This window comes from Pithys albifrons, chromosome 8 (genome assembly GCF_047495875.1).
Source record: "Pithys albifrons albifrons isolate INPA30051 chromosome 8, PitAlb_v1, whole genome shotgun sequence".
In the NCBI taxonomy this organism is placed as follows: domain Eukaryota; kingdom Metazoa; phylum Chordata; class Aves; order Passeriformes; family Thamnophilidae; genus Pithys; species Pithys albifrons.
Genome location: NC_092465.1, coordinates 1,969,982 through 1,994,881, shown reverse-complemented (window position 1 = coordinate 1,994,881; position 24,900 = coordinate 1,969,982). Strand labels below are relative to the sequence as shown.

General features: G+C 48.7%; 1 protein-coding gene across 1 annotated transcript in view; it reads right to left on the bottom strand.

Annotated features, from left to right (window-relative positions):
* Nucleotides 1-24,900, bottom strand: part of NEB (nebulin) — a 118,482-nt gene that overhangs the window by 16,295 nt on the left and 77,287 nt on the right. Inside the window, exons 103-126 of the mRNA XM_071562583.1 lie at nt 24,072-24,176; nt 23,745-23,849; nt 21,634-21,738; nt 19,088-19,192; nt 18,882-18,989; nt 17,879-17,983; nt 16,885-16,989; nt 16,666-16,770; nt 14,919-15,023; nt 14,721-14,831; nt 14,375-14,485; nt 13,744-13,845; nt 13,519-13,617; nt 9,914-10,024; nt 9,692-9,796; nt 7,600-7,704; nt 5,901-6,005; nt 5,030-5,140; nt 4,217-4,327; nt 3,509-3,622; nt 2,824-2,928; nt 2,311-2,415; nt 2,114-2,218; nt 1,316-1,408 (exon numbers count right to left, since the gene is read on the bottom strand). Of these exons, the coding sequence (XP_071418684.1) occupies nt 1,316-1,408; nt 2,114-2,218; nt 2,311-2,415; nt 2,824-2,928; nt 3,509-3,622; nt 4,217-4,327; nt 5,030-5,140; nt 5,901-6,005; nt 7,600-7,704; nt 9,692-9,796; nt 9,914-10,024; nt 13,519-13,617; nt 13,744-13,845; nt 14,375-14,485; nt 14,721-14,831; nt 14,919-15,023; nt 16,666-16,770; nt 16,885-16,989; nt 17,879-17,983; nt 18,882-18,989; nt 19,088-19,192; nt 21,634-21,738; nt 23,745-23,849; nt 24,072-24,176 (2,541 nt within the window). The remainder of the gene's footprint in view (nt 1-1,315; nt 1,409-2,113; nt 2,219-2,310; nt 2,416-2,823; nt 2,929-3,508; nt 3,623-4,216; nt 4,328-5,029; nt 5,141-5,900; nt 6,006-7,599; nt 7,705-9,691; nt 9,797-9,913; nt 10,025-13,518; nt 13,618-13,743; nt 13,846-14,374; nt 14,486-14,720; nt 14,832-14,918; nt 15,024-16,665; nt 16,771-16,884; nt 16,990-17,878; nt 17,984-18,881; nt 18,990-19,087; nt 19,193-21,633; nt 21,739-23,744; nt 23,850-24,071; nt 24,177-24,900) is intronic.

Here is a 24,900-nt window from a genome sequence, read left to right as displayed (position 1 = left end):
ATTTCAGAGGGCTACAGCTCTGGAGAGACCACCAAAGCTTGAGCAGACCAGCTTCAGTGGGGCTGGGGGCACTTGGTGGCCCTGCCAGCTCCAGACAAGCACACGGTGACACACACAGAGAACGGGACCAGAGGGGCCTGGGCAGTGGCACCAGGAGCTGATGGACACCAGTGACCACTGGGGGACCTCAGGGCCAGGACTGGGTCACCCTCACGAGGCACCTGGATCTGGGACACAGGATGATGAACTGGGAGGGTTGGCTGGTCCTCCCAAGGGTTGTGCTGCATCCAGAGGGACAGGAATGGCCGGAGAGAGGGGCTCAGGAAGTTCCATGGGGAAAATGCCAAGTCCTGTAACTGGGAGGAATAACCCCATACTGGGAACACACTGGGAGTGACTGGCTGGGAAGCAGCTTTGCAGAGAAGGACCCTGGGGACCCTCATGGCAAAGGCCAAGGTCTTTCCAACCCAAACCATTCCAAGACTCCATGGATCTATGATTAGGGAGGGCATTCCCAGGGGATCCTGCCCCTGCACCCAGCAATGGTGAGGCTGCAGCTGGAGTTGTGTGCCCAGCCCTGGGCTCCCCAGTGCAAGACATGGACTGACTGGAGAAGCCAAAAGGATGAGTAGGATCACCTTGGATATGAGAAGAGGTTTAGAGAGCTGGGACTCATCAGCTGTTTCTGGAGAAACTCAGCAATGTGTATAAATGCCCAGTGAGAAGGAACAGAGCAGAGGGAGCTGCAATTTTTGGGAGTCCTCAGTGACAGGACAGGAGGGAATGGGCACAAATTGAAAAATAAAACAAAACAAACAAACACAAGTCCCCAAAACACCCCCACAAAATTCAGTCTGACCACAGAAAAACACTTTTTTCCTGTGAGGTGTTCAGGTACTGGAACAAATTGCCTGGAGAGGTTGTGGGATCTTCATCCTTTGGGATCCTCAAAACCCAACTCACCACCCCAAGCAACCTCCAGCTGATCCTGTTCAAGCAACAGGGTTGGAAGAGGTGACCTCAACAGGTGCCTTCCAACCTAAATGACTCTTTGATTCCATCCAAACCATACTTGGAATGAGATTAAAATGCTGGCAATGGTTTAGCAATGGGTTGTAAGTAAGAAACTGTTAATCATTAGAAAGATGACTGTTAAAGTAACAAGAAGAGGCAAAAACTCCAAGAAAGTCACCCCTAACTGGGTGTGTTATTGCCAAACCACTGTTAGCAAAATGAGGAGAAAGAAAAAAAAAAGAAAATATTATTTCAAGTGGAATTAGCAGTGGTAGAGGATTAAAACCCAATTCTTCTGTACCGAGCTGATATTATCCTGCGTTCGTTTAACTCTCTGCATCTCAGGGGTCTTTTCAATAGTGGTTCCAGTTCCAATGTCTTCTTTATACAAGATCTTAACATTTAGAATGAAGACAACAAGGTTAAGCATCCAAAACACAACATTCCTGCTCCTGGAGAGGGAATTTGGCCACAGCAGAGCAGCTGAAAGGATCAGCTCCAGTCACTGCCTGTGGCCTCGCTGAAGTCTGAGCACCACTGGGGGGAAAAAGGGGCTGATCATTTACACTTGATGCACTCTGAGTAAAATATCAATAAATCACATATTTTTCAGTAGAATATCTGAGCAACCTGGGCTAGGGGAAGTTGGCCCAGGACAAGATGGGCTTGGAGGTCCCTTCCAACCCAAGCCATTCTGCAATTCTATGATCCCAACATTTGTAGGCTGATTTTGGGATTGGGGAGCATTATTTGCTCTGATTTGTTTTATACAAACATTCTCCACTCTGTTATGTGCTTCAATAATGGTGCTGGAGGCAAAATTCTACAACAGACTTGAGGCATTTGATGGCAACACAGGATGGGAGGCAGGTCAGGCAGACAGAGCACGAGGGGCCACGGGACACACACAGAGGGCAACGGGGCAGGAGAAAATGGGCACTGATTACACTGATTAATTACAGCAGTGATTGCTGAACTGTATCAAACAGTGCAGTCAAAACACAGGAGGTAAAACTGCTCTGACTAAATGCCCTGAATGTGGAAGAGGAGCAGCACAAGCAGCTCTTTAGCCCCAGGTTTGGACACAGAGCGACCCTACCGAGCTGAAGTTCTTCTGGTTCTCCTTCACCCGCAGCATCTCAGGGGTGTCCTGCACAACTGTCACCTTCCCTTTGCTGCTCTGGAGGTCTGCCTGGTACTGGAGCTGGTGACAAGAGGCAGATGAAGTGTCAGGTGTTGCCTGGCAGAGCTTCCCTCGGGCTGAGCCCACCCCTGGGTGCTGCACCCTGTGCTCACCATGCTGAAGTTCTTCTGGTTCTCCCGCACTCGCTGCATCTCTGGGGTGTCTGCCACAGGCACATAGTGGGGCATGTTCTTCTCTGCTTCCTCCTTGTACTTTTTCTGATGGAGATTCCCAAATATATTAAAACAGAGGCCACAGAGGCAGCAATAAACAAGCTGGCATTATTTATTGCTGCATAATGCCCATCTGAGTGGAGATGAGAGCACTCCTCTGTCTGCTGTAAACTGAGATTATGCCTCTGTAATTAATTCAAATATTAGGTTATTAAGGAGTGGAACATTAAGCTAAATCTACTCAGAAAAGAATTAGCTTTGGTATTGCAAAGTATTACACAGCATTAAAGGAAATTAATTTGATTATTGGGATGGATTTCAGAGTAAGATGCCACATCACAGCTCGAGAGAGATCCTGGAGCGTCCTGAGAGGGGTCAGAGGTGGTTATTGAGGTGCCCAAATTAGTATGTCCTGGCCAAGGGACAGTGATTAAGTTGCTTCACTCAAGATACCTGGCTGGAAAGGTCCTTGACCTGCTGGGCATGAATAATCTCTGGAGTATCAACCACACTGGTGTAGTTGGCTTTGTCCATTTCTGCCAATTGTTTGTATTTGATCTGTTGGGCAAAGCTCACATTGAGGTGCCTCCAGCACCTGGCACATCCCCTTGCCCTGGGCAGCGGCAGCAGCAGCACACGGGGCTCAGTGCTGCTGGCAGGGGCTCAGCAGGGGCGGGCAGTGCCAGCAGCACAAGGGGCTCAGTGCTGCTGGCAGGGGCTCAGCAGGGGTGGGCAGTGCCAGCAGCACAAGGGGCTCAGTGCTGCTGGCAGGGGCTCAGCAGGGGTGGGCAGTGCCAGCAGCACAAGGGGCTCAGTGCTGCTGGCAGGGGCTCAGCAGGGGTGGGCAGTGCCAGCAGCACAAGGGGCTCAGTGCTGCTGGCAGGGGCTCAGCAGGGGTGGGCAGTGCCAGCAGCACAAGGGGCTCAGTGCTGCTGGCAGGGGCTCAGCAGGGGTGGGCAGTGCCAGCAGCACAAGGGGCTCAGTGCTGCTGGCAGGGGCTCAGCAGGGGTGGGCAGTGCCAGCAGCACAAGGGGCTCAGTGCTGCTGGCAGGGGCTCAGCAGGGGTGGGCAGTGCCAGCAGCACAAGGGGCTCAGTGCTGCTGGCAGGGGCTCGGCAGGGGCGGGCAGTGCCACCCACCTGGCTGGCGATGTCCGTGGCGTTCCGCGCCCTCACAAAGTCCGGGGTCTCCAGCGCCAGCTCCGTCAGCCCCTTCCCCCGGATTTCCAGTTCCAAGGCTTTCTTGTACTCTTTCTGCAAGGAGCACAGGGAGTGGGTCAGGGAATGGAACCCCTGCAGCTCCACAGCACACCCCAGAGCAGCCCCAATGCTGCAGGACCAGCTCACAGTCACACCCAGCTAGTTAAGGGGCTCCTCAGCACCCAAACCTGGGTTAGTCCCTGGGCTGACCCAGTCAGAGGACTGACAACCCACCTGGGGCCCTGCCCTGACCTGACCATGGATCCAGCACCTGCTTCCCACCTGAATTCCTGGCAGGGACTGCAAAGCCTGAGAAGAGCTCCCTTGGAAGTCCAGGCTCCCATTTGTCCTTAGTCCCCCATCCATGTTCTTTTCCCCTCCCTACTCAGGAGTTTCTGGGGAATGACAGAGTTCATACCAGTGGCAGGGCAGGGCTGGGTGGGATACTGGGAAGAATTGCTGGCTGTGAGGATGGGCAGGCCCTGGCACAGGTTGGGCAGAGAAGCTGTGGCTGTCCCTGGATCCCTGGGAGTGTCCCAGGCCAGGTTGGACAGAGCTTGGAGCTGATCCAGTGGAAGTTTCCCCTTTTCCAGGGCAGCTGGAGGATGTTACACCCACCCAGGAATTCCCCACAGAGCTCTGACCCACCTCATTGAGGATCTGAGTTGCATTCTTGGCTCTCAGCATGTCTGGAGTCTCCTCCAGGGCTGTCAGTCCTTTGCCCTTGACACCTTCCTCCAGGTCCTTCCTGTACTCTTTCTGCAGGAGGAGGAGAAGGGAAACACCTGCAAGGCCAGGCTACAGGAGCTCTGCACTCCAGCACTTTGTTGCAAAAAATAACAGCAAAAACTGAAAGTAAAAACTATCCCAAAGGCTCCAAAAGAAAAAAGAAATACGGAAAACAAGAAGGAACATTGTAGAGGGTTATGGAGGAAAAGGATACAGGGATTCTTGTTGAAGATGAATTTCCAAAGCACACACACATGGACCATTAGGAGGAGGGAAGTCAGAAAGGGGCAGGAATGTGGTTAAAGGACAAGGAATCAAAGTCCATGACAAATGAGCTCAACACAAGATACATGGAAACATGCTCAGTGAGGGTGGCTGGGAAAGAGAGTGAGGAACAGAAGAGGTGCTGGGAATCCCAGTGGGATCACTGGAGTGGCACAGGGAAGGGGCACAGAGTTGCTGGGAATCCCAGTGGGATCACTGGAGTGGCACAGGGAAGGGGCACAGAGTTGCTGGGAATCCCAGTGGGATCACTGGAGTGGCACAGGGAAGGGGCAGAAGAGGTGCTGGGAATCCCAGTGGGATCACTGGAGTGGCACAGGGAAGGGGAACAGAGTTGCTGGGAATCCCAGTGGGATCACTGGAGTGGCACAGGGAAGGGGCACAGAGTTGCTGGGAATCCCAGTGGGATCACTGGAGTGGCACAGGGAAGGGGCACAGAGTTGCTGGTACCTCACTGGCTATTTTGGTTGCATATTTGACATGTAACAGGGATGGTGTGACCTCCAGGCCAGTCAGGTTCCTGCCCTTCATGGACTCCTCAAAGTCCTTCTTATATTCTTTCTGATGAGAGCAAGAAGAAGAAAAAAAAAACAAAACAAAACAGCAAATATTTATTCCACCATGTTTTTAATGAGGTGAAAAACTACTGGGAGGATGGAGCAGGGATTGGCATCAATGCCACAGTTTAGGGGCACTTAAAGCAACAAATCCTGTTTTCACTACAGGGTATGAAAAGCTCATTGTTTCCAATGGAAATACAACCAGATCCTGCCTTTATTTTTCATTTTTCTACTAATTTGTCCATGCAGAGGAAACATTTAAAGGAATCATTGCACCACAATGACTTGTGCAGCTGGTTTGCAGCATGTCCAAACCTCCACCTGTGCCAGAACAAGGTTGCACTTCAAATAAACACAAAAAAGTGCCAGGAGTGGGACAGCAGAGACACACAGGGAATAAACGTGGAGCTCTGAGGTGAGAAACAACCAGGGCACCCTCTGTGGACCAACACACCCTGCACTGCCCTTGGAAAGGCTGAGGGGCATTTCAGGCCACAATTTCTTACTCAGAGAAATTGTTTAAGCTTCATTTACTGGCAGCTTCCTGCTAAAAAATAACAGCTAAAAAGCAATTTATTGTGACACAGGAAAGCTTCAGGAATTCTCAGTGGGGCATTTCAAAACCAGCATAAAGAAACCTGACACAGCTCTACCTCCTCAGGCTCTCAGCATGCACAGGGTGTCAGCAGAACTGCCTTTTAAATCCCAGTTAACCATAAAAAGTAAATTCTGGGGGGTTTTAGTGGGGGGTTTGACTGTACCTCGCTCTGCATGAGCTGGGACTCCTTTGCTGTGAGGTAAGTTGGAGTTTCAAAGTCCAACATGGGTTTCCCTTTTTCCTTCTCATACTTTTCTCTGTATTTCACCTGAGAAGAAAAGACACAAAGTCACCCTCCCAAATAATCCAAGACCCAATTCACTGACTAATATCTGCTCCCTGTTAATTACTGTTTAACAGTTTCCCTTCCTGAAAACCATCTTATTGCCCATGAAGTGCCAGATTTGGCACCAAGGAAGGAAAATGCCTTAGACTGTATGAATAGATATTTTCCCAAATCAAATTCTATGTAGGGTGTACATTTTTTCATATGTGTTCATATATTATCTTAATTCTCACTAATCTGAAAAATAATTGCTTAGTTTAATAAGAACATAAAGTATGATATTTGTATTTAGAAAAAGGATCTTTATATTTTGAATTGGGGGCAGTAAATAAATGTACTGCAAATTGTGAAAAAAAAAACAAACTGAAAAAAAAATAAAATAAAAATCCTGTAACAGCAGGGGGGGTGTCTGGGCAGACTCAGAATTATTGTGTCAAATTTACTTCTAATAGTCCATTCCAGGTCATAACCACAGCCCTTTGTGTTCTACCAGTAATTTCCTTCTGCTTTACAGCCAGGAAATACTTGGCCTAGAGAGGATGAGAGACCAAAGCAGAGCCTGAAAGTCTCTGGAATGATTCCCACATGTAACAGCAGCAGGGTTGGGTTAAAGCCACTCTGGTTGCAGGAAAGGAATGGCAGAGCTGTCCCTTCACCTGACTAATTAAAGCAGCTGAAATCACCCTGTGAGTAACAACTCATTCCTTCAGTTTCCAGGTTTTCCATGATTTCCAGGTCCTTTTTTCTGTAGAGAAAACCCCCCATATAAATGTATTTTACTGTGTGAAAGCTCCATGTAGAGCAGAGGTGAGGTCTGGGAATGACTCTGGAATGAAGGCACTTGGTCTGTGTGTTTGAGATGTTCCAAACTTGCCAACATGGAAATGTTTCTCCCTGGCTTGTTGGGGCAGTGCTGGGAGAGCAGAGGGGGATTCTGGAGGATGGAGAATTCCCTGGGGGGTTTCATGGAGACTGGAGAACCCCCTGGGGGCTTTCATGGAGACTGGAGAACCCCCTGGGGGGTTTCATGGAGACTGGAGAACCCCCTGGGAGGGTTTCATGGAGACTGAAGAACCCCCTGGGGAGGTTTCATGGAAACTGGAGAATTCCCTGGGGGGTTTCATGGAGACTGGAGAACCCCCTGGGGGGTTTCATGGAGACTGGAGAACCCCCTGGGGAGGTTCTTGGAGACTGGAGAACCCCCTGGGGAGGTTCTTGGAGACTGGAGAACCCCCTGGGAGGGTTTCATGGAGACTGGAGAACCCACTGAGGGGGTTTCATGGAGACTGGAGAACCCCCTGGAGGGTTTCATGGAGACTGGAGAACCCCCTGGGAGGGTTTCATGGAGACTGGAGAACCCCCTGGGGAGGTTCTTGGAGACTGGAGAACCCCCTGGGAGGGTTTCATGGAGACTGGAGAACCCCCTGGGAGGGTTTCATGGAGACTGGAGAACCCACTGGGGGGGGTTTCATGGAGACTGGAGAACTCCCTGGGAGGGTTTCATGGAGACTGGAGAACCCCCTGAGGGGGTTTCAGGGCTGGAGGTGGGACAAGGACAAACACAGGACCAACTTACGTGGCTCTGGAGCTCTGAGGCCTCCCTGAGGTGAACCTGCTCAAGGTTATCTGGCACCACATGGTAGTGACCCTTACTCTTCTCATACTGCTTCTTGTACTGGTACTGAAGGGAATGGGGCAAAAAGCATCTCAACACAAAAAAAAACCCTCAGCAAATTTAGTTCTCAGCTCCAATCAAAGCAACACTTCAGTGGAACGTCAAAGAGAAATTAGGAATACAAGAAGCAAAACAAAAAGTAAGAAGTTTAGAAGTGATTTCTCATCCAGGGAGTTAAAGATGGGGAGTATTTTTGGGTTTAGTTGTAACAAAGATTTTGTCAAAACCATTAAAAGAAAAAAAAAGAGAAAACACAGCAGATACAAGAAAAGGCTGTTTCAGGCAACAATGGGGGTTTGCCTTTTCTTAGTAAAATTCTCAATTATTTTGTTAGGCAAAATTATGTAGGTTTACAACAGGGTGATGTTAAACAAAGGTGAAATGAAAAAAAAACCACCACAAAACCAGAAAGAATTAAAGAATTTAAATACATTAATCAGTGAAGAAAAAAGAAAAAATAAAAAGGTACTTGTTAGTGTAGTGCAATCAGTTAAAATGGGATAAAGAATCAATCCACCAAAAATTATCAGAGGATTTCAAAGAGTTCCCTTCCCAGAGGACAAATGTGGTGAACCTGCTGGTTAACGAGGAGCTGCTAATTAGGAAGTGGAGGAAGAGATCACTACCAGGTGCTGTGCCAGGGGAACCAAGGGGGGCAGTGGCTGTGCCAGGAGGGGTTGGCAGAGGTGACCCCCAGGTGTTGTGCCATGGGAAGAAGGGGAATGGCTGTGCCAGGAGGGGCTGGCAGAGGTCACTACCAGGTGCTGTGCCATGGGAACAAGGGCAGTAGCTGTGCCAGAAGGGCTGGCAGAGCCATAGGACAGGGCAGTGGTTGTGCCAGGAGGGTTGGCAGAGCCATGGGGACAGGGCAGTGGCTGTGCCAGGATGGGCTGGCAGAGGTGACCCCCAGATGCTGTGCCATGGGAACAAGGGGGGCCGTGGCTGTGCCAGGATGGGCTGGCAGAGGTGACCCTCAGGTGGTGTGCCATGGGAACCAAGTGGGGCAGTGGCTGTGCCAGGAGGTGTTGGCAGAGCCATGGCACAGGGCAGTGGCTGTGCCAGGACGGCTGGCAGAGCCATGGCACAGGGCAGTGGCTGTGCCAGGAGGATTGGCAGAGCCATGGCACAGGGCAGTGGCTGTGCCAGGAGGATTGGCAGAGCCCTGGCATAGGGCAGTGGCTGTGCCAGGAGGATTGGCAGAGCCCTGGCACAGGGCAGTGGCTGTGCCAGGAGGATTGGCAGAGCCACAGGACAGGGCAGTGGATGTGCCATGGCACAGGACAGTGGCTGTGCCAGGAGGTGTTGGCAGAGCCATGGCACAGGGCAGTGGCTGTGCCAGGAGGGCTGGCAGAGCCATGGCACAGGGCAGTGGCTGTGCCAGGAGGGCTGGCAGAGCCACAGGACAGGGCAGTGGCTGTGCCAGGAGGATTGGCAGAGCCACAGGACAGGGCAGTGGATGTGCCATGGCACAGGACAGTGGCTGTGCCAGGAGGTGTTGGCAGAGCCATGGCACAGGGCAGTGGCTGTGCCAGGAGGGCTGGCAGAGCCATGGCACAGGGCAGTGGCTGTGCCAGGAGGGCTGGCAGAGCCACAGGACAGGGCAGTGGCTGTGCCAGGAGGGCTGGCAGAGCCATGGCACAGGGCAGTGGCTGTGCCAGGAGGGCTGGCAGAGCCATGGCACAGGGCAGTGGCTGTGCCAGGAGGGCTGGCAGAGCCATGGCACAGGGCAGTGGCTGTGCCAGGAGGGCTGGCAGAGCCACAGGACAGGGCAGTGGCTGTGCCAGGAGGGCTGGCAGAGCCATGGCACAGGGCAGTGGCTGTGCCAGGAGGGCTGGCAGAGCCATGGCACAGGGCAGTGGCTGTGCCAGGAGGGCTGGCAGAGCCACAGGACAGGGCAGTGGCTGTGCCAGGAGGGGTGGCACAGCCATGGCACAGGGCAGTGGCTGTGCCAGGAGGGGTGCCAGGGAAGCAGGGGGGCAGCTGAGGCTCTTACAGCGCTGGCCAACTGGCTGGTGCTCAGCACGTGGTTCATCAGCAGCGACTCCGACATGTCCGTGACGGGTTTGTGCATCTTCTTCAGGTCAGCTTTGTACTTCACCTGCAGCAGGAGGGACACCCTGCTCAGCACCCCGGGCTGGGCAGGGCTTTGGTGACAGGGAGGAGGGTCTGGCACAGAAATGTGCAGCTCCCCCCAGGGAGAGCCCAACCCCTGTACCTCACTGGCCATGTTGTGGGCGTCCTTCATGGTCTTGTAGATTTTGGCCTCCTTTAGGTCGTACTTGGGCTTCTTACCCAACTCTTTGGCAAAGTTCTCCTTGTATTTCACCTAAATAAAAACAACCAGGGGTCACAACTGCCCTTGAGGACTCACCTGGTGGGGCAGGACAAAGAGGCTCTGCTGCAGTGGGGCTGGCTGGGAGAAAATCAGAAATGGAATAACTTGAAGGCACCCACTGGAATAAAGACAATTATTTAAAGATGAGCTGCCATGGGAAGGAAATCCACATCTGCATTCTCAAAATACCACTTAAATGAAAAACTGCATCTCCTCACTGTAAAAATCCAAGAGCCAAGAGAACTGTGGGGCCAAAACACAGTGAAATCCTGACCCTTGGACATGGGAATTTTTCACTTGGTGGGAAATGGCCATTAATGAAAGATATTTCACAAAGAGATGGAAAGAGAGACAGGTATAATAAAGGATAAAATAATTAGATAGATAAAATATGTATTATATTATACATTGTATAATATAATAATAGAAGAGGATAGAATAATATTAAAGAATATAATAATAGAAGAGGATAGAATAATATAAGAAGATATAAAATAACAATACAAGAGGATATACAAGAGGGTTTAAAAGAATTTTTTACATATTTCTTGGAGAAAGAAGAGCTTTAAAGGCAGAAGAACACTGAAGATGTTAATACATCAAAAACTTCTCTATAAGTTGTTATACACACACAGTTCTGACTGAGCAAGAGGTGAGTGACACCAATGACCACAAACAGAACAGGGACACAGTTAATTCCCAGGAATTGGGTTATACAAGAGTTTTAGGGACACTTCCAAGCCAGCAGCAGCAGCCAGGTGATGTGAGCCATAATAACCCAGCAGATCCAGGTGGAAAGCACAGAAATACAGGTTTTTAACCCCCCAAAAATGCCAAATTCAAAGCAAGCAGAGCAGACAGACAAAATGCAGCTAAAAACCCAACTGGATACACAAACTGGACACAATGGATTACAAGGAACAATTTCATGAGCAGAGATGTCCAAGAGAAAACCAAACAGTTAAAGATATTCCAATCATTCTGTGCTCCCTCCCTGCCTCTGCTGCAGCTCATTTTCTCTAAGGACTAAAACCACCTCAGCAAAGAATGTTTCAGAGACCCAGAGCACTGGTGAGCCCTGGGGACAAGGCATGGAAAAGGAGGATTCAGCACTGGGTGGGAGTAAACTGAATTTCTTCCTGTCTTGGAGCTCAGTTTGGGGATCCCTGCAGAGCTCTCTGGGTTTCCTGACACTCACACATGCAACAGGTACATGCAGCAGACAGGGAGGAACCCAAATTCCTCCTTTTTCACGTGGAAATAACATGTGGAACACTGAAGTGGCACAGACCTGGTGCTGCCACTTCCACATCTGCAATCCAGGCTCCTTTTTAAGTTTTCCAAAGGTTTTGAGATGGCAAAAGGCCTAAGAAATGATGGGCCCCCAAAGCCCTGCCAGGCTCTGGGATGATTCAGTCACACAGAGCTTTTCCCATTATGAAATTCCAGCACAATGCACATAGAAGAGTTTCAATAAAGTTTAACTGAAGTTTTAATAGAAGTTTGAGTGGTTGAAATGAAGTTCAAGTGACTGTTCACTGAGCAATTCCAGCACATCCTTCAGGTTTGTCACATACATATATTTCCTTTTTTTGGTGTGCTTTTTTTGTTTGTTTGGTTTGGTTTTTGTTTGTTCGTTTGTTTTTTCACAGTTTCAGAAAATAACACCTCATTTTTAAGGTTTTTTGGGGTGAGAAAAAGTTTTCACATCCATCAGAAACTTCCATTAAAAGCCTGGAGGCTGCAAACCCACTTTGAAGGGCACAGTAACATCTCGAGCTGCTGGAGGTGTTTCAGAACCACAAAGGGATGTGCAGGCAAGAGCCCCGTGCAGAACAATGGCATTAATTGCACTTAATTAGCATGGCCTTACATGGCTGCTCAGAGCATTGGCTTTCTTAAAGGTTCTCATCCAGGGCGTGTCGTAGGACGCAGCTCCGTGGCCCCTCAGGTGGTGTTTGAGATACTCAGCCTACAACCAGCAGCGAGAAACAACATCAGGAGGGCAAAGTTCCAGCATTAAAGCAAGAAAGGGGCAGAAGAACCAAGTAGTGAGGTCCTGGCAAGAGGTTCTTGTAAGGACACAAAGCAAAATGAAGTGGCTGCAAGAAACTGAGTGTCTGCTCGAAGGGTTGGGAGTAAGAGTTGGGCCATGGGCTGATTCTTGGAAAGCCAAGACCCAGAAGAGCTAAAAAAGAACGTGGCAAACACTTCAGCTTTAGCATTTAAAAGAAGATTTTTACTCCTCCATTCATAACATTTAGGAAATCAGTAGAAAACCTTCTTTAACAAAGAAATACCACAATGTGGTACTTAATTTTTACCTGATTTTTCCCCTCATGCAGAAATAATTCCCCTCATAAGAGTGACACTAAGTTAATACTCTGCCTCCCTTCCCTCAGCTGCCCCAAGGTGTGAGTTGCCCCAGGGTCTGGGCTGCCCCAAGGTGTTAGGGCTGCCCCAGTGAGTGAGATGCCCCAGTGTGTGAGATGCTCCAAGGTCTGGGCTGCCCCAGGGTGTGAGTTGCCCCAGTGTGTGAGATGCCCCAAGGTCTGGGCTGCCCCAGGGTGTGAGTTGCCCCAGTGTGTGAGATGCCCCAAGGTCTGAGCTGCCCCAGGGTGTGAGTTGCCCCAGGGTCTGGGCTGCCCCAAGGTCTGGGCTGCCCCAAGGTCTGGGCTGCCCCAAGGTGTGAGTTGCCCCAAGGTGTGAGCTGCCCCAAGGTCTGGGCTGCCCCAGGGTCTGGGCTGCCCCAAGGTCTGGGCTGCCCCAGGGTCTGGGCTGCCCCAGGGTCTGGGCTGCCCCAGGGTGTGAGCTGCCCCAGGGTGTGAGCTGCCCCAGGGTCTGGGCTGCCCCAGGGTCTGGGCTGCCCCAGGGTGTGAGTTGCCCCAAAGTCTGGGCTGCCCCAGGGTCTGGGCTGCCCCAGGGTGTGAGCTGCCCCAGGGTGTGAGCTGCCCCAGGGTGTGAGCTGCCCCAGGGTCTGGGCTGCCCCAGGGTGTGAGCTGCCCCAGGGTGTGAGCTGCCCCAGGGTCTGGGCTGCCCCAGGGTGTGAGCTGCCCCAGGGTGTGAGCTGCCCCAGGGTCTGGGCTGCCCCAGGGTGTGAGCTGCCCCAGGGTCTGGGCTGCCCCAGGGTCTGGGCTGCCCCAGGGTCTGGGCTGCCCCAGGGTGTGAGCTGCCCCAGGGTGTGAGATGCCCCAGGGTGTGAGCTGCCCCAGGGTCTGGGCTGCCCCAGGGTCTGGGCTGCCCCAGGGTGTGAGCTGCCCCAGGGTCTGGGCTGCCCCAGGGTGTGAGCTGCCCCAGGGTGTGAGCTGCCCCAGGGTCTGGGCTGCCCCAGGGTGTGAGCTGCCCCAGGGTCTGGGCTGCCCCAGGGTGTGAGCTGCCCCAGGGTGTGAGATGCCCCAGGGTGTGAGATGCCCCAGGGTCTGGGCTGCCCCAGGGTGTGAGATGCCCCAGGGTCTGGGCTGCCCCAGGGTCTGGGCTGCCCTTACCTGGCTGGTGAGCTTGGACACTTCCTTGGCCAGCTCGATGTCGGGGCGGCCCAACATAGTGACGCCCAGCCCGGCCGCTCCTCGCTTCTTGTACTCGATCTGGCAGGGAGAGCAGGACACAGCTGGGAGTCAGGGCATCCATTCCCTCCTGCTCTTCCCCTGGCACTGGGTTCAGCAGGAATGTCAATGCCAAAGGATTGTCCAGAACACTGGAGCCCCACTTACATTGCTGATCAACTTGGCAGCCTGGGTGGCTTTCTTGATGTCGGGTCGATCTGCTATGGGTGTGTAGTGGAGCTTGGACTTGGCATCCTTCTTGTATTCCACCTAAGCCAGCAAACAGGCAGGAGAAAGGGAATTCCAGAGGTTCATCCAGGAGGAAGACACCAAGGAAGGACACAGCAGCGTTGCTGAGAAAGTGCATGGCTTATTTTTGAAATAATTTCACAAGGAATGGATTTGGGAATTTATTTTTGTAAGTTGTCTATAAGTAAAGAAAAAAAAACATGTGAAATTGTGCCTGTATTCAGAGTGATGAAAAAAGTATTAGATGTGATTTGAACCACTAAATGTGATTTCAGTCCTACCATGTGATTAAGTGCAAATCCTTGATTTCAGTGCAATGTTCTGTTTGTAAATACTGGTACCTTTACCTTTCAGGGTTACACCTGAACCTGGAGGCTGGGAGGAAAACTAGAAATACATAAACTTGTTTATGCAAATTCCATCAAAGAACAATCTACTCAATCAGTGGAAAGAAAAGGCTGGGAGGAAAACTAGAAATACATAAACTTGTTTATGCAAATTCCATCAAGAAACAATCTACTCAATCAGTGGAAAGAAAAGGCAAACTTACTGTACTCTGGTTTTTGGCAACTTCCATGGCATGTTTCACTTCAGGAGGCTCCAGCATGACAGAATAATTAGATTTGCCTTTCTCCTTCACAAACTTCTTTTTGTAGTTTGTCTGTAAAAGAGCAGAAAGGGCCACATGTGACTGTGGAATGTCACAGGGAGGGAAATGTTCCTGAAACTTGGAAATGACCCCCCTGAAGCTGCTGGAGGCAGAGGAAGGGGAGTCTCCTCAGTCTCAGTGTGTACTCCCCAAAGGTGCTCCCCACAGGTGCTCCCCAGGTCCCTTGGCATGGTTGGAAGGTTGGATTCCAAGGGTGGTTCCTGGGAAGGTGGTTCCTGGGACTGACCTCACTGACGTGCCTGGTCACCTCCTTCACATGGGCCGTGTCCCGAGTCTCGGGCAGGGTCGTGAAGGAGCCGTGGGGAAGCTGCTTCTTGCTGTGCTCTTTGTACTTGTTCTGAAAGCACAGCACAAAACCAGGTGAAAAACAACAACTCAAGGGTGAAATGGAGTGAAGAGGAGCAAATACCTGCTGGTGTTTTACCTCAGACACAAGAGAGCTGACATTCTTGGCCAGGAGGATCTGAGGGGTGTCTGGGACCACATGGTACGTCCCTCGGGCTTTGTTGTGCTTCTCTTTGTACTTGATCTACCAGGAAGGAAAGATCTGGTTTTAAACCACATTTATCTTGTCTTCTGGCAGATTAAAGAGTGATTATTATAGTTGTGTTTCATTGTTAGGGCAAAATTTTGCAGAAAATCCCATATTTTATTCCCAAATAAACTCATTTTAGTCTATACACTCCTAGAGCTCTCACTTGGAATTTTATATATAATATTTTTTAATATATATAAAATTTATTTATTTATATGTATTTATATAATAGATTTATATATGTATAATGGTATATATTATATTAATATATTGTTAGTAATTATTAAAGCTACTTTGTGTTATGCTCAATTTATTTTTCATCCCACTGGTACTGGATAAATTGTTGTTTTCCCCTCCCAGATTTATTGGTTATGTGGATAATCCACAGAGTGCCTGAATGACACTCAGGCTACTCATTCTGACAGAACCATATTGGGTTACAGAAGTGTTAATATCCTCTTTTTTTTATGGATATCTAAAGGACAACAATACAAAGACCAGGGAGAAATTGTGCATAACACAATTTACAGCTGCAGCTTTTTTGGTTGTTTTCTCCACATATTTCCTTTTCAGTAACAGGAATGCAGAGATAACCTGGGTGGAAAGTCTGGGCTGTTCAGGCAATGTTAACTTTGGATATTAATTAAATATTGAGTGACATCAACAAGACCAAACCCATTCAGATTTTGTTGATTTGTTAAGAAAAGAAGCAAATCAATTCAAGGAATGGAGTGAGACATATCAGAAAAAAATTCTTTGCAGAGAGAGTGCTCAGGGATTGGAATGGGCTGCCCAGAGAGGGGGTGGATTCCCCATCCCTGGAGGTTTTTCAGCTGAGCTTGGCCGTGGCACTGAGTGCCATGATCTGGTAAAGGGACTGGAGTTGGACCAAGAGTTGGACTTGATGATCTTGGAGGTCTTTTCCAACCCAATCCATTCTATGATTCTGTGATTCTATGGATGTGGCACTGAGTGAGAATCCACCATGTCTTGATCCAACCCTACTGTGATCACCAGCCCAGGGCACGGAGTGCCCTGGGCTGGTGATCACAGTGGGGTTGAATCAAGGTTGGATTTGATGATCTCAGAGGTCTCTTCCAACCCAACTGAGAAGAGAACAACGAGGCTGGAGAAGGGACTGGAGCACAAGTGCTGTGGGGAGAGGCTGAGGGAGCTGGGGGTGTTCAGCCTGGAGAAGAGGAGGCTCAGAGGTGACCTCAGCACTGTCTGGAACTGCCTGAAGGGAAGTTCTGGCCAGCTGGGGGTTGGTCTCTTCTCCCAGGCACTCAGCAATAGGACAAGGGGGCACGATGGGCTCAAGCTCTGCCAGGGGAAATTGAAGTTGGAGATCAGGAAAAAATTCTTTGCAGAGAGAGTGCTCAGGCATTGGAATGGGCTGCCCAGAGAGGGGGTGGATTCCCCATCCCTGGAGGTTTTTCAGCTGAGCTTGGCCGTGGCACTGAGTGCCATGATCTGGTAAAGGGACTGGAGTTGGTCCAAGGGTTGGACTTGCTGATCTTGGAGGTCTTTTCCAACCCAATCCATTCTATGATTCTGTGATTCTAACAAAGCAATTACACACTAAGAGGAGTTCTGATGAAGACCCTCACTCAGAGGGCAGGGAGTCAGCACTTACATCACTGGCCAGAATGGCATTATTCAAGGCCAGCACAGTGTTCTTGTCATCGGTGACCGAGATCTTGCAGCCCTTCAGGAACTCCCGGTCCAGCTTGTACTCGTACTGCAGCACACACAGACAAAGGGCAGAGGAACAGGCTCAGATCTGCTCTGTTTCTCTGCCCCTGTGGCCATGGGAGGAGGGAGGGGACCCCGAGGTGCCCTGAGCCCCCCTTACATCGCTCTGCTGCAGTGAGGACTTGGCTGCCTGCACGAAGTCAGGTCTGTCAGCGATCAGGTGCCAGTGAGCCTTGGCTGCCTCGTACTTCTTCTTGTAGTCCAGCTGTGAGCAGGGAGAGCCAACCAGGAGAGAGTTAGCTGGGGGTTGTGTACTGTGCACACACATGGAGATGCAAATCCTCCTTGGTCTGCACCAAAAACACAGAAGGTGCAATAAAATGCATCTACACCAGACTTGGGCTTTTCTCTGATTCCTGCACGGTCCAGTCAGTCCAGTTTTCCCATTGGTAGGTGGGAAAAGGAATATGAAGGACTGAAATGATATCCTGGCTGTGAGGAAGGTGGGAGCTTTCAGATCCTTCCTATTGAAAGCCAACCAGCAGTAGGACAAGAGGGCAGAGCTTAAGCTCTGGCAGGGGAGATTTAGGTTGTATATCAGAAAGAAATTGTTTCCAGAGAGAGTGCTCAGGCATTGGAATGGACTGTCCAGAGAGGAGGTGGATTCCCCATCCCTGGAGGTGTTAAGGTGAGACTGGACATGGCACTGAGTGCCATGGGCTGGTGATCTCAGTGGGGTTGGACCAAGGGTTGGACTTGATGATCTCAGAGGTCTCTTCCAACCCAACTGATTCTGTGATTCCATGAAATGAGTGTTGGGCCACCAGTAACAGGAGGTTCCCATGAAGTGCTTCCTTTGCCTACAAGAACATCATCCCAGGGAATTCCTGGACAGCTGTGCCTCTCAGGAAAGAGGACAACTAGGACAGCAGGAGACTGTGACATACAAGAACCTCCAGCAGCCTCAAGTACAAGTTGCAGAGCGAGCATTTAGCACAAAATAAATTAAAATCTATTTAATTCAAACTGCCTAAGAATTAAAAGGAAGCCCAAGCTCAGAAAATTCAGTGGAACTGAAGATGGAACTCGACCTGCCCTGGCAGTCTAAAACACTCTCCATAATGAAATGAAAACATGACTTGGAGGGAACTCACGTTGCTGTTGAGCTTGTAAGCGTGTCTGGGAGTCTTGATGTGAACAGAGTCTGCCACGACGGTGCAGCGAGATTTGCTCCTCTCATACATCTCTTTGTACTTCAGCTGCAGAAAGACAAAGAGTCCCAAAGATCACACCAGCAGCAACAAGGAAAGCACCCAAATGTGAGACATGAAAGGGCAAAATTCCTTCTGCCAAGAGAAAACCTCAAGAGAAGAACAGGACTGGACGTGGCACTCAGGACTCTGGGCTGGTGACAAGGTGGGGTTTGGTCACAGGATGGGCTTGGTGACCTTGGAGGGTTTTTCCAACCTGTGCCATTGGTACTGGATTAATGGTTGTTTTCCCCTCCCAGATTTATTGATTATATGGATAATCCACAGAGTACCTGAATGACACTCAGATTATTCATTCTGACAGAACCATACTGGGTTACAGAAGTGATAATATCCTCTTTTTTATGGATATCTAAGGGACAACAATACAAAGGCCAGGGAGAAACCTGAGGCAGGAGGAGGAATTAGGAGCAAGACCCCTAACTCCATCTTCCTTTCTCTCTCCTTTTCAGTCTTCCATTGCCTCAGAATCAAAACACATTTATTTTACATCACAGTATTTACCTTACATACTCACCATAAGAGAAATTAATAAACAGAGTCAAGTATTAACTAACTTATTCAGGGCTCCAAAAAAGCCACTAGAGGAAGAAAACCTGGGAAAAAACTCCCCAAAGTCATGAGTTAGAGAGCAGCTCCAGCTCATGGCTTTTATTCCTAGGGAGGGGTGGTTTACTCCCAAAAATGCTCCAGGAGCTACAGAACAGGACATGAAAAGCTTCTTGGAAAACTGTGTTTTTTGAGGAAGCATTACATGAAAATGGAGTTTAACAGGCAAACAAAACAGGCTCTGACTAGAAGGCCATTTTTTGTAAGTGTGACATGTGAGTTAAAGGCCTTGGCAGGGTAAGGATTAACCCAAGGAGTGCCAGGGCTGGGCACTCACGTCGCTGATCCTGTCCTTGACCCTCCGCACGTGCAGCAGCATCGGCGTGTCCTGGATGGTGGTGTAGCCCTTGGGCTTGGCTTTGTGGTACTCCAGTTTGTAGATAATCTGAGGAGACAGATTGGAGAGCAGATTAACCCCCATGGCAAGGCCTGGTGACCATTCCCCGTGGGAATGAGGAGGAGATGAGATCAAAGCACACTCACATCACTGATCTGTTTGTTGACTTTGGAGGTCCTCAGGTACTCTGGGGTATCCAAAACTGTGGTGTATTTGTCCTTCTTCTTCTCATAGTCCTTTTTATATTGAACCTGGGATGGGGAAAAGCAGTAAATGAACACCCAGGGCAGGACAAAACCTCTTGGAGAGATGATTTTATACCAAAATCACACAACAAAACCCTCCCCAAAGCCCTGGAAAGCTGAACATGCAGCATGAGCTGAGCTCTACAAACCCCTTCTGTGCCCAAGAGGCTGTCTGAGTAATTAACTTGTCTGATTAAGTTTATTAATTTATCTCCAAGACTGAGCTAAGGAATCAATCCTGGCAGATCAGTGGCTTTTAAATGTCCTAACTGGACAATATCTCCCTTTTAAATGTTCAGCCCTGGGTTGGACTTGATGATCTTGGGGGTCCTTTAAAACCTGGTGGATTTTATAATCAGAATAAGCAGAAATGTGAAACATCTCCCACAACCAAAGTCTGAAACATCCACTGAGTACATCATAATGCCAGGATGTCCCAAAGGCTCTGGCAGCAGGATTTGTGTCTTGGTAACACTTTTCTGGACTCCCAACCTGTTTTCCCAGAGTTCAGGGAGAAGAGGCTGTTGGCCAAGAGCTTGAATTCACTGGAGCAGCCTGAGGGCAGCTGGAAGAGGTTTGAAAACATTTTCCAAAGCCATTTTTAGAACAGAACTTTCACTGCATCAGGAAACAAACCCATGCTGTAGGAACAGGACAGTGACAGACAAAATGGAACAGAAACAAATAACCAACAATAACATGAAGTGAACGTGCAGCTCAGACACCTTCTGTTTGAAATTCAAACATACCCAAAGTTACCTGCAAGGAGTTTGGAATGAGGTAACAGAAATTAAATTAAAAAAAAAAGGAATAAAAATGTCTAGTAAAGACCTTCAGTGACTTGTTACTGAAGAATATTATTTGTGCCAAAAGTAAAGAAAATCACTTTTCTTCCTCTCAAGGAATCGTTTTTGACTGTTGCATTTCCAGTTTAAAACTGATATAGTATTTATTATATTATTATTATTATTATTATTATTATTATTATTATTATTAAATAATAGTAATAATAATAATTTCCAGTTTTATAATTTGCATCACGATCAGGAAGGGTTTTTATAATAATAATAATAATAATAATAATAATAATAATAATAATAATAATAATAATAATAAAAATAATAATAACAACAACAAGAATAACAAGAATAACAAGAATAATTTCCAGTTTTATAATTTGCATTATGATCAGGAAGGTTTTTACTCTTGAAGGGTCAGGTCACTGCCAGCAGCTGTGACTTCAGAGCACAAATAACTCTTCTCTGACACCATTCCCAACAGAGGGGGAAATAAATGTCATAACCTACTTTAAATTACTTCAGCATTAATTCCTTAATTAAGGAATTTGTGCCATGAAAGGTGGGCAGTCCAAGAAATAGTTGCAGAGTGAGAATTGGGTTAAGGAAATAGTGGGAACAGACAAAACACAATGCCTGGAATGTCTGGAAATTTGCTTTTTATGTAAATATGTGAAATATATCACAATTATTTATAATGAAGGGAGAAACTGGAGACCAGATGAGCCTGAGCTGAGTGACCAAGTGAGAGCAAATCTGATATTCTGTGCTCAGAATTACTTGATTATTGCCAGCATAAAGCAGATCAGCAAATCCTTGGAGCTGAAATCCATAGGAAAGCAGGAAATACTACAAGGCCAAGCAGCTAATTGGTGCCTAAATGTCTCCTAGAGCAGTTCTTGGCATTACCTGGCTCCACAGGTAAGTGTTGTAGAGAGCTGTCAGCATATCTGGCCTCAGAATTTCATTGCATCCATGTTGCAGGAGCATCTTGGCAAAGGATTTATAACTTTTCTGTTCATGCAAACAGCAACCAAGGACAAGAGAGACTCATGAACAGCAGGAACAACAACACAGCTCTAGATCCCAGACTCTTGGAGAGTGGAGAGATGTAGGCAAGGGACTGTGTGGATCCACTGACATGTGCATACAACTCACTTGTGCAGAGGGTGGGGTGTCAGGAGCAGGCATTAAATATAGAAATATTTACATATAAAATATATATTTATATATGAAAGTGCACATATAAAATTATATGATGATATTTCCTTCCCTATTTGCATAGAGAAGGAAAGGAATTCTGAATTTCTGGGGGGAGATGATGGAGGTGAGGGCACTCAAAAGGCAAATATGCTTATCTGGACAGGAGAAGGTAATCTTGGTAAAGCATTAAAAGAAAGGTGTTTAAAATTTAATGTTTGATAAATAAAGGCATTTTTAAACCTCTCCAATGGCTTGAAGAGGGCTCAGATTCTGCAGTGAGTTGATGCACAATAATGAGAGTACACAGAGCACAGAGCAGCTCACACAAAAAGTGACAGCTCTTTTTGGGTGGCAGAACGAAGGTGGGCGACGAGCTGGACACTCAGCAGAGCCCCAGGGGACAGAGCCCCAGGGGACAGAGCCCCAGGGGACAGAGCCACACACTACCTGACTGCTCAGCCTGGAGCCCCACTTGGCCAGCAGGTTCCTGGGGTCATCCACAACCACGCTGTACCTATCTTTGAGCTTCTCATAGGCAGCTTTATACAATTTCTGCCCCAAGAGCATCAGAGTGTGACAAGGGAGTGAAAACAGAGAGGTCATTGCTTTACCCACTGAAACCTCTGCACAGGCTGGGAGGGAAGGGCATGGCCAAAAGAGAGAAATACAGCACAAACAAAGAGAAGAGAGAGTGTTTCCAAAGGTTCCCACTGGAAGCCCAAACCAGTTTCAGCACATCTGTATATCCCTGCCACTGCAATGAGCCATTTTACCACTGACTCTGCATGAAAAATGACAGCAGAACTCTTCCCTGTGCATTCCTGGTTATAGAAAGAACACAATGAGGTGTGAGGGTAAACCACAATGTTGTTTGTAAGCAAACCCCAGAACCTCTTATTAAACCCCCACCACTTCTAGAGCAGACGACATTCAGGCAAGTTCATTTCAAAGCATTGAGCCCCCAGTGCTACAATTTTATTCATTTATGTTTCTGACATTAAACTTGTCCTTTTTTGCTCTGTTGAACAATAAGAACTGAAGACTAACAATCATCCATAAGAAATTGTGGTTCATTGTGTATCTGAGTATGAAATTCCAGCAATGGGGTGGCAGTTGTGGAACAGTTTCTCTTACCTAGAGCAGCTCATCCTGCAGTGCACTGACTGACAGAGAAACAAGTTAACTTAACAGCTGGGGAAAATAACAAACACCAAAATGTGAATCTAAATCTCTGCCTCTTTCATGAAAACCACCAGAGCTGGGGGTGATATTCCAACTCTGAGCTGATGGGAATCACCCAGAACGTGCTGCTTCTCCATGGGCTTTGTCCTGTGGGTGTGGAGAACTAATCCCACAAATTCCAGAGGTGATTCCAACCCTAAACATTGAGGTGCTCATTAACCCCCTTTACTACAAGGTGTATTTATTGTTTCTTTAGCCCTAGAGGAGAAAAATAAGATAAAAGTAATTGGTAGAATAGAAACATTCAAGGCAAAATATCTGAAATGAAACGAGCTTTGGTAATTTCAGACATAAAATTGTCTCCCTGACATCAGTTATTCCAATGTTTTAGGAAAGCAATTGGAATTCTCTCTATACCTTTCTCTGATGGAAATCAACAACCAGTGTTACCCTACAAGCAGTTATCCTTTATTTCCCAGTCAGCAAAGGAACAGTTCCTTTGCAATGACAAATTCATGGGCCAAGGATGGAGATTTCACCTTTTAGGTGTTACAAACCTGCCCTGCCCTCGTACAAAACAGACAAGAACAACCCTGTCTTTCATGATTTTGGCCTGATCTTAGGGCACCTTTGAGCCTGCAGACAGGGCAGCTGCACCTCCAGCTCTGTATTTCTTACACCCTGCCCTGCCTGGTGAGCCTCAGGGGCTGCACCTCCAGCCCTGTTTCTTATAGACTGGTGAGCCCCAGGGGCTGCACCTCCAGCCCTGTGTTTCCACCTCTCCTGCCCTGCCTGGGGAGCCCCAGGGGCTGCACCTCCAGCCCTGTGTTTCCACCTCTCCTGCCCTGCCTGGGGAGCCCCAGGGGCTGCACCTCCAGCCCTATTTCCACCTCTCCTGCCCTGCCTGAGGAGCCCCAGGGGCTGCACCTCCAGCACTGTTTCCATCCAGCCTGGGGAGCCCCAGGGGCTGCACCTCCAGCCCTGTGTTCCCACCTCTCCTGCCCTGCCTGGGGAGCCCCAGGGGCTGCACCTCCAGCCCTGTGTTTCCACCTCTCCTGCCCTGCCTGGGGAGCCCCAGGGGCTGCACCTCCAGTCCTGTGTTTCCACCTCTCCTGCCCTGCCTGGGGAGCCCCAGGGGCTGCACCTCCAGCTCCGTGTTTCCACCTCTCCTGCCCTGCCTGGGGAGCCCCAGGGGCTGCACCTCCAGCTCTGTGTTTCCACCTCTCCTGCCCTGCCTGAGGAGCCCCAGGGGCTGCACCTCCAGCCCTGTGTTTCCACCCATTGTGCCCTGCCTGGGGAGCCCCAGAGGCTGCACCTCCAGCCCTGTTTCCACCCCTCCTGCCCTGCCTGGGGAGCCCCAGGCCCTCGGCACTCACCCCGTCCATCAGCTGCGTCGCGTATCGGAAATGCTCGTTAATGGGAGAGTCAGCCACGTACTGGAACTGAGACTTGGTCTTCTCAAAGTTCTCCTTGTACTTGCACTGGAGAAAAACACAACCAAACACACAAAAACCAGCCCCATTTTAGTCTAAAGGAGGGCCAGGCAACGAAGATATGATTTTAAAGATAACCTGCAGCAAAACCATGGCAGAATTACTGCAGATGTGAGTTTGTGTTTAACTTTGCTACAAACAACAAATGGTTGCAAATGTACAGCAAATGCCAAAAAAACCACTCAGCAACAACTCAGACTGTTTACTCACCCCACTGTAGAGCACTTTGTTCTTTTCTGCCAGGACAAAGCTTGGAGTGTCCCATACATAACACCCAGTGCCCCTGAGCCATGCCAAGTCTTCCTTGTATTTAACCTTTAGAAAAGAAGGAAAAGGGTTCAGTTTGAAGCAGATCAGCAATGCTGCAATGCCACCCCAGCACAAGGTGTGGCAAACAATCACAGCCATTGTCATCCATCATAAATTAATTAGTTGCTCATGTTTTTTTGGATAGAGTCAGATTGTTCACAAACTTAATCTGTCAGTCACTACTGGAGTCCCTGTGGGAAATAAAAACATCTATTCTTGTACAACTAAGGGGTTATTGTATAAGTACAGATATGTACAATTCCAGGCTATTCCAGGGTTAAACAAATGCAACTGAAATGAATGGAGATTGTTCTGTTAATTTGAAGAAGAGATGGGTTGCAATTTTAACCATATTGTTTGTCTGTTATTTCACAGACCTGGTGAGAATGTAAATCACAAAATTCTTCCTCAAGGAAGAAGATTTGAGTTCCATTTTAGAGCCCCACTCCTGGCTCTCATTTTAGAGCCCCACTGCTGGCTCTCATTTTAGAATCCCTCTGCTGGCTCTCATTTTAGAGCCCCACTCATGGCTCTCATTTTAGAGCCCCACTCCTGGCTCTCATTTTAGAGCCCCACTCCTGGCTCTCATTTTAGAGCCCCACTCCTGGCTCTCATTTTAGAGCCCCACTGCTGGCTCTCATTTTAGAATCCCTCTGCTGGCTCTCATTTTAGAGCCCCACTGCTGGCTCTCATTTTAGAATCCCTCTGCTGGCTCTCATTTTAGAGCCCC